This window comes from Neodiprion virginianus, chromosome 2, assembly GCF_021901495.1.
Source record: "Neodiprion virginianus isolate iyNeoVirg1 chromosome 2, iyNeoVirg1.1, whole genome shotgun sequence".
Classification (NCBI taxonomy): domain Eukaryota; kingdom Metazoa; phylum Arthropoda; class Insecta; order Hymenoptera; family Diprionidae; genus Neodiprion; species Neodiprion virginianus.
Genome location: NC_060878.1, coordinates 29,399,101 through 29,410,764, shown reverse-complemented (window position 1 = coordinate 29,410,764; position 11,664 = coordinate 29,399,101). Strand labels below are relative to the sequence as shown.

At 42.4% G+C, this 11,664-nt stretch overlaps 3 protein-coding genes across 3 annotated transcripts; all 3 read right to left on the bottom strand.

Annotated features, from left to right (window-relative positions):
* Nucleotides 1–246: 246 nt before the first annotated feature.
* Nucleotides 247–1,448, bottom strand: LOC124298166 (uncharacterized). Its single transcript, XM_046749834.1, has 3 exons — nucleotides 1,356–1,448; nucleotides 1,099–1,278; nucleotides 247–513 (listed from the first exon to the last, which is right to left on the bottom strand). The coding sequence occupies exons 1-3, from the start codon at nucleotides 1,365–1,367 to the stop codon at nucleotides 406–408; spliced, it is 300 nt and encodes a 99-aa protein (XP_046605790.1). The 5' UTR covers nucleotides 1,368–1,448; the 3' UTR covers nucleotides 247–405.
* A 2,375-nt stretch (nucleotides 1,449–3,823) lies between these two features.
* On the bottom strand, nucleotides 3,824–5,204 carry LOC124298161 (cuticle protein 16.5-like). Its single transcript, XM_046749828.1, has 2 exons — nucleotides 5,045–5,204; nucleotides 3,824–4,869 (listed from the first exon to the last, which is right to left on the bottom strand). The coding sequence occupies exons 1-2, from the start codon at nucleotides 5,054–5,056 to the stop codon at nucleotides 4,345–4,347; spliced, it is 537 nt and encodes a 178-aa protein (XP_046605784.1). The 5' UTR covers nucleotides 5,057–5,204; the 3' UTR covers nucleotides 3,824–4,344.
* A 3,507-nt stretch (nucleotides 5,205–8,711) lies between these two features.
* Nucleotides 8,712–9,218, bottom strand: LOC124298164 (cuticle protein 38-like). Its single transcript, XM_046749832.1, has one exon. The coding sequence runs from the start codon at nucleotides 9,133–9,135 to the stop codon at nucleotides 8,815–8,817; it is 321 nt and encodes a 106-aa protein (XP_046605788.1). The 5' UTR covers nucleotides 9,136–9,218; the 3' UTR covers nucleotides 8,712–8,814.
* Nucleotides 9,219–11,664: the final 2,446 nt, after the last annotated feature.

Sequence of the window (11,664 nt, the reverse complement as noted above, 5' to 3'; positions counted from 1 at the left end):
TTCGTATCCAAGTTTGATTAAAACTATTATGTTATCTTCGTCGAATCTAATGTGTAACATTAATCATGCTGTAATAAAGAGTCAGTCCAGTTACATCAATTTCGCGTTTATTGGAAATCAGGATATCAGAAATCACGACTGACACGCTGATATTATTACCCTTCTTTTTATCCAATGTTATCAATTTGTTCGTTCATTTATCTCATTTCAACTGAAACGCTGATATTATAATTACTATTATGCCTCTTCTTTATCCAATGCTATCAATTTATTCGATCATTTATTACATTTCATGAAACAATTAAGCTTATATCGATACATGGTATGCATATAATGTGGTGTATTATCAACGCTGCAGTGTTTTCTCAAGCCAATCCCTTACCGATCGGACTCGATCATCAGTAATCAGTAAGCAATGTTATAGCCGTGCTGCTCAATGGAATAGCCGCCTGGCACATAGGCAACCGGTGCTATCGGTGCCGGATATGAGTAGGCGTACTGGTAAGGAGATACCTGAAACAAAAGATCACGTCGATGAGCGGGCTGACGCAGGGTGCATTAAGGGGGTGCCTTGGTCGATCTCGACATGGACGTATATATCTTCAAATATCAAGTCCACGTATCTCAAACGCGAAAAGGGCTTAGCAGCTCCATTCTATGCACAATTCTGAACATAAACACCCCAATACCTTTTCATTTAACGCAGAAATAAAGAAATGGCATGAATTTTAAGAATTTACTACTACGATCTCGTACAACGCGTGCCACTTCTTTATTTCTGCGTCAAATGAAAATGGATGGAAGTGTTTTTAATCAGAATTGCGTATACAATGGGACTGTTAAACCTTTTTCGCGTTTGAGATACGTGGACTTCGATATTCGGAGATATAAACGACCGCCTCGAGATCGACTAGGGCACCCCCTTAATCTGCCACCTTTAGAGCAAGGAAGTATGAAAAGATTAGTCTGATTCCTTCATACTTAGAATTCGGCCAATTAAGCACGTCTTTTTGGTATTTCTTTTGCGAAAACTAGCACATTTAAAATACCCTAAATTTGTGGTTGTTCAATATCTATAACCATTGCAGCCTCACTTACCTGAGGAAGTATTGGGGCTCTGGCCAAAGGAATATGCGCAATTGGCGACACTATTGGGCCGACGATGGGTGTCAGCTTGGCTGTCGAGGCCGGGGTTTGAGCATCGCGTTTTGCAGTCTCTGGCGTGGCAGCCGGTGCTGCCTGCGCGGTCGCCAAGATCAAAACGATTGAGAATATCACCTGAAAGTAGTTAATTAATTACTTCGTACTTCAACATATTTTCGTACTCAGGTAAATTGTACGTATAATATACTCACGGGTTTAAACATGATTGTAAAATTCGTCTCTAGCTCGTCTAAATACGTAAACTTTGATAGCAGGTTCCTCGTGGTTGCTGCTGTTATACTGTGTTTTCTTCCATCGCCTTACCTGCTATTTATAGGCGGTGAATCCTTGCTAGTAAAAAAGTAAACTCGTCCTGAAATGCAGTCTCTACGAGGTAGAAACAAGAAATGCGTCCGTGTGTGTTGCGTTCGAGTTGCCAACCCTAGACTCCTAACACTTGAGTCACATGAACTCTGTGCTTGATTTTAAAGTTAATCGATAATTGCTCGAAAATTAGCTATTTTTTCATCCACATTTTTTTCATATCGCTATTGCGGTTGAAACCTCATGTTCACATGTCCACTCACATGTCAGGAGTCCAATGAAAAATGTTATTTTCTCTTTGAACTTTTCACGCGGGTATGTGTACATATTAAAACACGAATGTCCGTTTTACCTAGGTGATTTATCAGCTTCGTGTTTCAGGTGAAGTGCATATAATCATGAAAATAAGGAGGCTATTAATTGAAGGAAAAGCAAGTCGTTAGGTACATTACGCACGAGCTGGCGCAACGATTGCAAGTCATTATAATTAAGGCACAATAATGAATATTAGAAATATTCTTGAGCCCGTCGAAGAAAAAGGTTTCAAAAAAGGAGAGATAGATAGTTAGAGCCAATCTGTGCAGCAACTTATAGCCCTGCACGTAAGTACAGACTTGACCCTAGTCGTAAAAACAGTTACGTACATTGACATCCCAATTGCCCAACATTTTCAGTCAAGACTGACTAGGAAGTACCTACGAAGACTAAAAAGCTGAGTAAAAGGTCTCTGAGGTTACTGACTTGCGTAGAGTACACGGCGTACACGTTGCCCAATGTTTTTATCGCGCGCTCGTCTTACGAAGATTAGATTCATGTTGGGAGGCGCATTGCAGGCAACACGTGTAAAAGTATTTGTAAGTTAGATTGCAGTTTGCAAACTTTCGTCGAAACTGAAGTGATAACTGAGCTGTTCTTGCTAGCAGTTGGTAATTAGAATGGCGTGAAATCATGCTTGCTGATTGGAGAGTGGGAAGATAGTTTGCGATGGCGTTTTTGTCAACCTGAAATTCGCAAATTAAATATTTATCCATCATTTTTCCGAACTTCGTTACATTGTTAGATGAAAACATTCGAATCTGAATAATTATTTCTTCACCAACCGATCCCTGATTGTAAGACTAACGCCGAAATGTGCAACGCAGAAAAAGTATAGCTCGATCTTGATAGGCCCATTATAAGGCGCTGCCATTTACACTCGCAGGTTTTGGCAAGGGAACCTTGATATTCAACAAATATGGTGTTAGAAGAACCAGGAAACATAATATGCAAGCTTGTTTTGGTCCCACGCTTACGACCGGGGAACAACAGTGAAAAGAAGCGTGGGCAGTGCACCTCGGCGATGAGATGTGCGAGCAGGAAAGAAAGACAAAGGATCAGGGTGAGGAGACAGACATGGAATGAGCGACAGACGGGAGCGGGGGGAGGTTACCTTAGTGATTTCCGATGGTCGTTCACCCTGCGAGACCTTGGACTTCCATTTAATTCCAGGAGTTCTTCGCCTCGCGTTCTTTTCTCCGCCAGTTTCTATCCTAACGTTCGGTCCAGTACGTAGTATAGATATAGGTATGTACGATGTATACCTAAAAACCCGCAGAGTCATCGAATCGGGTGATCGCGTTCGATTAGGAAAGCCTTGTTCCGCGCAATACAAATATGTATGTAGTATAAAGTAGAAATGTTCAAGTCAAGTGAAATAAGGTAACGAGACGGAGAGTGACTAACAAGTGCCGGATACCCGTATTCCAAAAAACTGTAACGCACACATCGGCGTATACTTTTCTATGCAGAATACATCGCCGGTGGAAATCATAGAAACTGACTCGTTCCTGGTGAAGGGTCCAGCCGCAATCCTCCGACTGTTAGGGCGTGTCTGTCCAGGGCACAAAAATAAGCAACAGGATAGATACAGCCTCCACTTCGTGCGTAGATTACTTGCCGTGGAATGCGGCGATGCTTGAGCAAGTGCGAATGAATATTGTTTAGCATCTTGTTACAGGTGAGCGAGTATCCCTGCGTAGGTTGGCGATCGTTGTTACTCCGATTCGCGAATGCATCCGGCTCGCTGAAACGGCTCCGCCCGATTCAAGGTCTTCAAGATGCGGATATACGAGGTGGTAGTGGTCAGTTGTTCTTCTGACCAGTACCTATATATTCCAATGTCTCGATTTTTGCAGACATTCCGGTGGTTTATAACCACGCTGCTTTTACACTTTACTCAATTTATTTTCCCTTATACTTATCTTGAATAGTAATCAGTGGGTACAAGAGACGGACACGTGTGTACAGGGAGTAAAGTTGTGGATATGGGTATATATACAAGTGATTTGCATAGAAGCGTGTACTCGTACAACAGAGATTGAGGTGCTATCGACATGATATGATTTATTTTTCCATGAGTTGCAAAGAGTTATTATTTTTTAACCGTGCAATATAAAAACGGTCTAGTTTGATAACCGATGTAATTGAATACCTAGATTTAGAAATTTCGACGCGATCAGGTTCCCAAACTTATGAATATAATCGATCGACTGTTTATACCGGGCGTTACTCAGGTGGGCCTCTTTCACGTATTCCATTAAGACTGCCGACCTTGCAACGGCCAATAATCGACATTGCCATTCAAGTTGCGACATGTTAGGTAGTAGTTAAAAACAAGTAACTCAACACACCGCAGTCTCGCCTGGAATGTCGATGGTACAACAGTAGTTGAAATGGTTCAAGCTGCATGTTCAGCGCTAGACTCACGCTAGACCATCTCAATAAAACTAATACCGATGTATCCTAGCAGCTCTAGCCTACAGCTATGCCTGTCTACGAGTGTGTTCCTCCGCCAGCTCCATATTCGTCGTATCGCATCAGTCGTCGGGATAAAGACGATTACCAAACGCTGATAGCGGGGTGAGCGTAAGCCGAGTAAGTCAGTGCCGGGGCTGCGGCCAAGGTGTGGACGACCGGAGATCCCTGGTGAACGATGCTGTGGCCGTAGCTGGAGACGGATTTCTCAGAAATGAGGGCCGAGTGCGGGGCGACGGGGACGGCGGCGGCGTATCTGACGGCGGGGACTGCGGCGGCGTATGAAATTACGGGAGCTGTTCCATGGACCACAGAGTTTCCGTGGGACTCGATCGTCTTTTCGGAGATTAGGTGAGCCTGGGGAACGGCGTGGACGGCGTGGACGGCGGGGACGGCGGGGACGGCTGCTACCAGGGGGGTGGCTGCGGCGTAGGCGACGGCAGGAACCGCGGCGTGAATCAACGGTGCGGAGTTGTGGACCACCGTGTTTCCATGAGACTCCACCGTCTTCTCGGAGACGAGGCGGCCGACGACTGCCGGACCGGCGACCAGCGCGTGGTGGGCACTCGGCCTGGCGAAGGCGACGGCCACGAAAGCGGACAAGAAGATCTGCGTGGGAGGGAGAAGAGAATTAGCGATTAGACGTACGGAGGGGAGAAGGGGTACTCTCGGTACAGGGACTTCGAGTACCGATTGTGAGAAATTCGTCGGGGAGAGTGAACTCCAATTTCTCTATGATGTGGAATTAATGAGGATGCGGGCAAAAGAGGGGACGAAGACTTACCAGCTTGAACATGTTGATTTGGATTTGTTTGGGCGGTTGGTTTGAGTTTAACCTGAGACTGATCTGCTCCGTAGAGCTCTCCCGTCGTTTATATAGGAGCGCGTCGTCGTCCGGGACCGAGACCTTCGACGACGAGTTCGCCAACTCGGGCTGGGTTTACACGGCGTAGGCACGTTATCGTTTGCCGCCTTCTAACCGCGGGCAACTCTTTCTTCCTAGCTGATATACAGTCACCTAGGAAGCAGTCACCGATTATCTATGATTCTTAGTATTCGGCGTACACCTGTGACGTCGGATTTTTATTTATTCCACAGTCCCTCCAGCTATCGTTGAAAGCATGTAAGAATTAATTAATAGACGGTAAATCGTAGCGAATTTATTAATTCGTGACATCAAAGATTACTGATTGAAACAAAAATTCTATTAAAGCATCCTGAATCTCTATTAATTCAAAATATTCAATGTCCTTTGGAATTGAATAATTCTATTCCGTTTCTGCCGCAACGATGCATCGTATCAAGTTCAATAATTAACTGCACCAGATTTGGTGTTCATGTTAAAAAGATTTAATGCAACGATGCTATATCTAAATACGATACAGTTTGTTAATATCTATAAAAAAAATTGCCCGACATTGATTCAAGCGTAACGTTGACCCGTATGTTGTATTGTTCGTTCATAGGTATATAAATATAGAGGCGGTGATCCCTCGCGATGATAAAATCTAAACAGAGATTATTGTACGCGAGATAGCAGACTGGTTCGGACAATCAGCTGTTTGCTCACGATCAGGCGTAATTCGAGCTCCGCATTATCGCGTCAAGATCTTGATTATTTTTTTCTTGCGTATAACAGTATCCTTTACAATATATTATTGAAATTCTTATCCGCATCGTTGCGCGTTCGACGAAAGTACGAGTTACGTAAAATACGGTCACTGTTACGCCAGCTATATTTCTAAAGTTCTCCAAACTACCTGCAGTTTATTAGGCAATGCGGATGAAAGCTGGGCACATTTCCTTCTGCGTTACGGTTAATTCGTCATTTAAACTCGGCCCTACGACCTGCCGGGTTATTAAGATTCACATAATTAAGAATCTAGATCGTATTAGACTTGAGCCATTCGAAACGTAAGTTTCAAACATTAATTTACCATTTCCGGTTGCCCAAGATCCGAGAAATATAATTTTAGAAAATGAAGCGCGCTTTGTAAGCTTGTAATTTTGCACCTCCGTTGAACCTCAGATATTATCTCACCTTCATAATTAATTAATGCATCGCATATTTATGATTAGCAAATTCTCGAGCATAGGAATACGATACTTGTTGATTACGAGTTGCCGTTCCCATTAAGCGATTTGCAGATCAGATAAGCCACCTTTTTAAACACGGTGCGTGGGGGGCGCGCGTTTTAATAGTATAACATACGCACTAATACGCAATAATAATTGCCGTCCGTTCGTAATTATTTGAATTCTTGCGTCATGTGTGACTCCAGGTGTTTACTAAAGTCTAGAGCGCAACGTATAGGCGTTTACCAAAATCGCGAAGAACTGTACACGAGACTTGAAAGGCTTGATTGAAGTGTTTTAAAGTTGTGCAGGAATCCGTAGAGAAGGAACTTTCCAGAAACGCAATCTTCTTACAAGTTTAACGCGACTATATATCTTTGTACACAAGTATTTGGGAACGGTGAATTTCTGGAACATTACTTAGGCGTATGTTAAATTTGCATACGAGATAAACTCTCCAACATCCGTATATAAATCACGAATCATGGTCAATGATTTCATTTTATGTCGGTTTATTAATAAAAACTATAAATCAAATTTCAGTGGCACGAAATTAATTTCGATTGTTATTCAGTCCCATCAGCCTGGATAGAAGGTGTGAGATAATTGACGAGAAGAAACCCGTCTGCATAAGCGAAATAATCGGAATGATTGGACAAACTGGTGCTCTTGTTATGGTGGCGGTAAATCGACACACCAGGTTGACCTTGAATTGCGATCGAGGGTCCGGGAGCAAGTCAAGGTCTTCGCAGAATATGTTTTTTTTCAGTTTACTGGATACGCTCTTATTTCTTGATCATCAGATTTTTCATAATGTTGTACAATTCCGGCTCCTGTAAATACAGTGAGGGCTTATCGTGTACGCCAATTTTCGATCAGGGGATCCTAAACCTTCATTTCTAGATCTATGAAGTAACAGTGTCGCATATTTGAAAGATTTGATCTGGATGGTATTTTTTGCGTAGAATTCAACTTTCAAAAAATTAGAAATGAAACAATTGTGCTAACACCTTTTCAATTTTTTATTCAACCAAGTTGAGATTCTTTTGTGAAATATCAGATAAGTTTCTACACTTTTATTTACGTTTCACGTATAACTGTTGTTACTCTTGTGTATAACTCGTCGTTATATTATTTGTATTATTATTATATGAAACGTATATTATTAATTGATCGGGGCTAACTTTTTTTAAATTTATGCGTGCCTTCTACACATTTAGAATATTGCCTGTATGTGGGATCTATCAGAATGTTCGACTCTGTAGATATAGGGTCAAATTATGTGTATAGTGAATATCACGTACATTTTAGATTGACACTCATTGAACAGTATGCAGTTCGTATGAGAAAACAATGTTTAAGCCTGAAATGAAAAATATCTTGTGTTTTTTTTTTGTAAACCATACATCAAATATGTTAAAAATCTGAAATAATTTGTACGTTTTTTAAATTTTATTTTAAACAAACAGTCGCATGGATTTTGCGATGTCTCCTTTTATTCGTTGAATACAGAATTAAAGCGGCCTTAGAACAATTGTTTCGTTTCTATTTTTTTGATAGCTGAATTCAACGAAAAAAATACCACCCAGATCAAATCTTTCAAATATGCGACACTGTTACTTCATAGAGCTAGAAATGAAGGTTCAGGATTCCCTGATCGAAAATTGGCGTACGCGATAAGCCCTCACTGTATTTACACGAGCCGAAATTTTACAACATTATGAAAATTCCGTGATCAAGAAAATAAGAGCGTATCTAATAACTGCCCACTGCGAAGTGTTACAAGATGCGTACAAAATAAGGAAATAAATAAGTATTCCATCTATGAAGTTGGTACAGCGATCAATCGTGATACATTCCTAACTGTTGTCATACAGCTTATCTACGATGGATAAGCAAGGTGGTTTTCTTTTAAGGATACACGCCGGCTTTAGAACATATATTAGAGCTCTCGGCGTCTTCGACCGACGATTTTAAATAGCTAGACCCAAACGTGACTTTTGTCTTTGCACGGAGAAAGTCCCTGAAAATACGTTCCAAAACTCAGCTGAACGAGATTAGAATAACATTCCGCGTCGCAGCCTAGAGAATTTATCTTAGTCTTCGAGTAGTATAATGAATAACCTCGGAGAGCAGAAGAGCAGGTGTCGTGGAATATATATCGTAATATTGCATGATCTCCGAGTGAGGAGAATGACGAAACACATCTGACAATGAGTAAAACATCAGTCAATGCTTCTCATTGCAACCTATCGCCCAGAACAACCAACCCAGGTCCAAAGAACGATTCTTATTGTACGAAACAGTTCAGCGCAAGAGGAATCGAGCGAAATAAATTGACCCATATACACAAGGATATCGCTGATTTTTCTTAATTGATTTTGTAAAAATGTGTTTATTGATCATCAGATGATTTGGCTACATCGCCGATCGGTCTTCTCACTCGGAGAAACGACGATCTCACTTTCGTCCAGGTCTTCAGTGGATGTAGGCCGCTCCGTACCCGGCGTAGGCCAGGGGGGCAGAGTGGACGTAGGCGGGGGCGGCATAGGCTGCGACCGGAGCGTGAGCGTAGGCGAGGGGGGCGGCGGCGACGGCGTGAGAATAGGCAAGGGGGGCTGGGGCGGCGGCGACGATCGGGCTCTTGACGGACACCTTGTAGGTGTTGGCGTAGCTTGTGGCGACCGGGACCGAGTGGGCCACGGCGTAGGGGGCGGCGACGACGGGGGCGGCCAGAAGGCCTCCAGGTGCGGCCGAAGCGACGGCCACGAGGGCGGCGAGGACGACGAACTTGAACATCTTGGCGAAGAGAGTTGGTCTCGGTATCGACTTGGAGTATCTGGTATCGACGCTGTGGATCGAGTGCCTTCTCGTTCGAATTCACGGAGCTTTTATACCGGCGAGAGAACGCGTCTTTTCGCCGCCCCTCCCGCGACTCTTCGGCTTTGCTCGACTTCTGCGGAACGCACCCGAGGTGAACTTTTGAGTTCTGGAAGAGTGTTGAGCTCGATTGCGGGTACCTACGCAGCAGGGCCAAGGCTTGGAACACCCGGTTCCATTGTCCGACCGCGCCACGAATGGCAATAAGGAAGTTCAGAGAACGAGCGAAAAGGGACGAGAGGGAAAGGCAGGGCTCGTCGACGATGAAAACAGCAGTGCGGCTGCCGTCGTCGCCGCGTATGATCTTTGTCGAGGTCAGCGATGGCCGATGAGCTAAAAATAATCGACGCATCGTTTTTTCGAGTCCAAAAAAATAACCGAACACGACTCGATTGAACAGGTAAAAGTTGAAAAGTATTTTTTTTGAAACGGTGGAGTTGAAACGAAAATCTCGTAATTTTCAGTATGTAGTCTTCATAGCGGAAGAGTTTTTGGATAATTTACAGTTTCATTCAAAATACTTTTCAATTTCAGATGATAATATTCGTCTACCTTTCAATTGTTATATCGAGTGGGTGTACTTGGTAAGTAAAACAATGATGATGATAATTGATACTTTAATTACGCGAATTGATATTGTATTGCGTCGTTCGTTGTAGTAAAAAACAAAAACCGATTGAAACGAAAAATAATCGATTATTTTCTGTCATTCTTAGTTGAGGGTGTACGAACTGGTATAAAAGTGAGTCTGAAGCATCAATACCGCAGCTTATTCTGACCGATTTATAGCTGAACTTATAATAATTAATTGACGCATTTTTGCTTATCGCCTAATTTCGTTCGGCGAATCAGCCTCAAAGAGAGCGTTTTCTTATGTGCTTGCATAATCGGTTGAATTATCTTCGTTCGCCTTCGATAAGTAAATTTCCAAACAAAAAAACTACCCGGTGTAGTATATTGATTTTGGAATTTGTAAAAACAGCAATTTATCTTCCGCGTGCAGGACGGCAAATTCTGTTGCATCACTGAAATTCGGGGATATCTGGGCATTGAAACGCGTTCACCTATACCAGCCCACGACGAGCATGGTTGAGTAACTTGGACTACGTAATCGTGTTGTTAATTTCTGGCTGAAGCGATCGAAACAATAACTCGTCCGTAATTGTGTTGACTAGCTGTTAGCTTACACACTGCCGTACGAGGTTGTCAGTTGGGGGTCGACGTGGCTCAATCTTGGGAAAGCGTGTGTCGCACGGTGCAGGATTATGTAGAGTATATGTAACGCACGTGGATCGGTAATCAGCTGCCGTGCGTGAGGTGAGACTACGCTCTCTATTTTCTCCTTCATGTTTGAGCTATCCTTGAATTTTTGTGAAAACCGAGTTTTTTTTTCCCCTCATTCACGCAAGGACGTTGCATCGCATTTACAACAATTGATGACTCGTATAATTAGGTGACGAGATTTGCTTTATTCTATGCATTACTCAGTTGAGAGTGCCGTTGCGCATCGTCATGCCGCACGTGCGATGAATTATTTGCTCAAAGATTGCGCGATTTCGACGCAAACGATTTCAACGATTGCAGGAAGACAGGTAATGTGCTAACGGCACGTTTTACGCGATTGTCTGACAGGGAGTAAAGAAATTTCTCCTTTCTACAAATTATTCACTTATCGCGATCAGGTACGTGATCATACTTTGAATAATGAACTTTTTCATATCACCGAATGAAATTCGGGAAAAAATTCTATAGTCAAGTGGCTGCCGGCATAATTTTATTAGAACGATGACGGCAAATCAAACCTAAATTTTCATTCCGAAAATTCTATCGATTATATTTCGTGGCAAAAATTTACTTTGGTAACAATTGATTATGTATCGTAACTGCAGTTTTACAAGCATGATTTTCAAAAATTTTGAAGCATTCACCAAAAATCCGTGAATTTGACATCAGTGATTATGAAGAATAAATTGTATCAAATAAAAATTCGGAAACGCGATTGACTATCAATTTTCCGAAATTGCGACTGATACACTGAGATTGATAAGGTAAATACTATACTCTAGACGAAGGTCACACTTTGACAACCTCAAAGTGAATGTGAAGCCCTCCACGGCGCCTGTATACCTACTACATCGACGGCAACACCTGCTTGCGTATGAATCCGTAAACAGTTTTGTTTTTAAAGTGATTCGAATCGTTACAGTGGTTTATGATAATTTATTGGAGGTGAGTAAACACATTAGAGCGAAAAAAAATTTTTTTCTTTAAAATAGATGGATAAGAAACAATGTAATGACAATCTCCTGTCTGGCAAACGGTGCGTGTAATCTTTTTAAGCTCCAATCGCCTTGAGTAAACGCGTCGTAAAATTGTCTCCATGATTCTACATATACGTATTGTACATACCCGCGTTACCTTTACGCAGACCGTGCAGATCGAGAAACG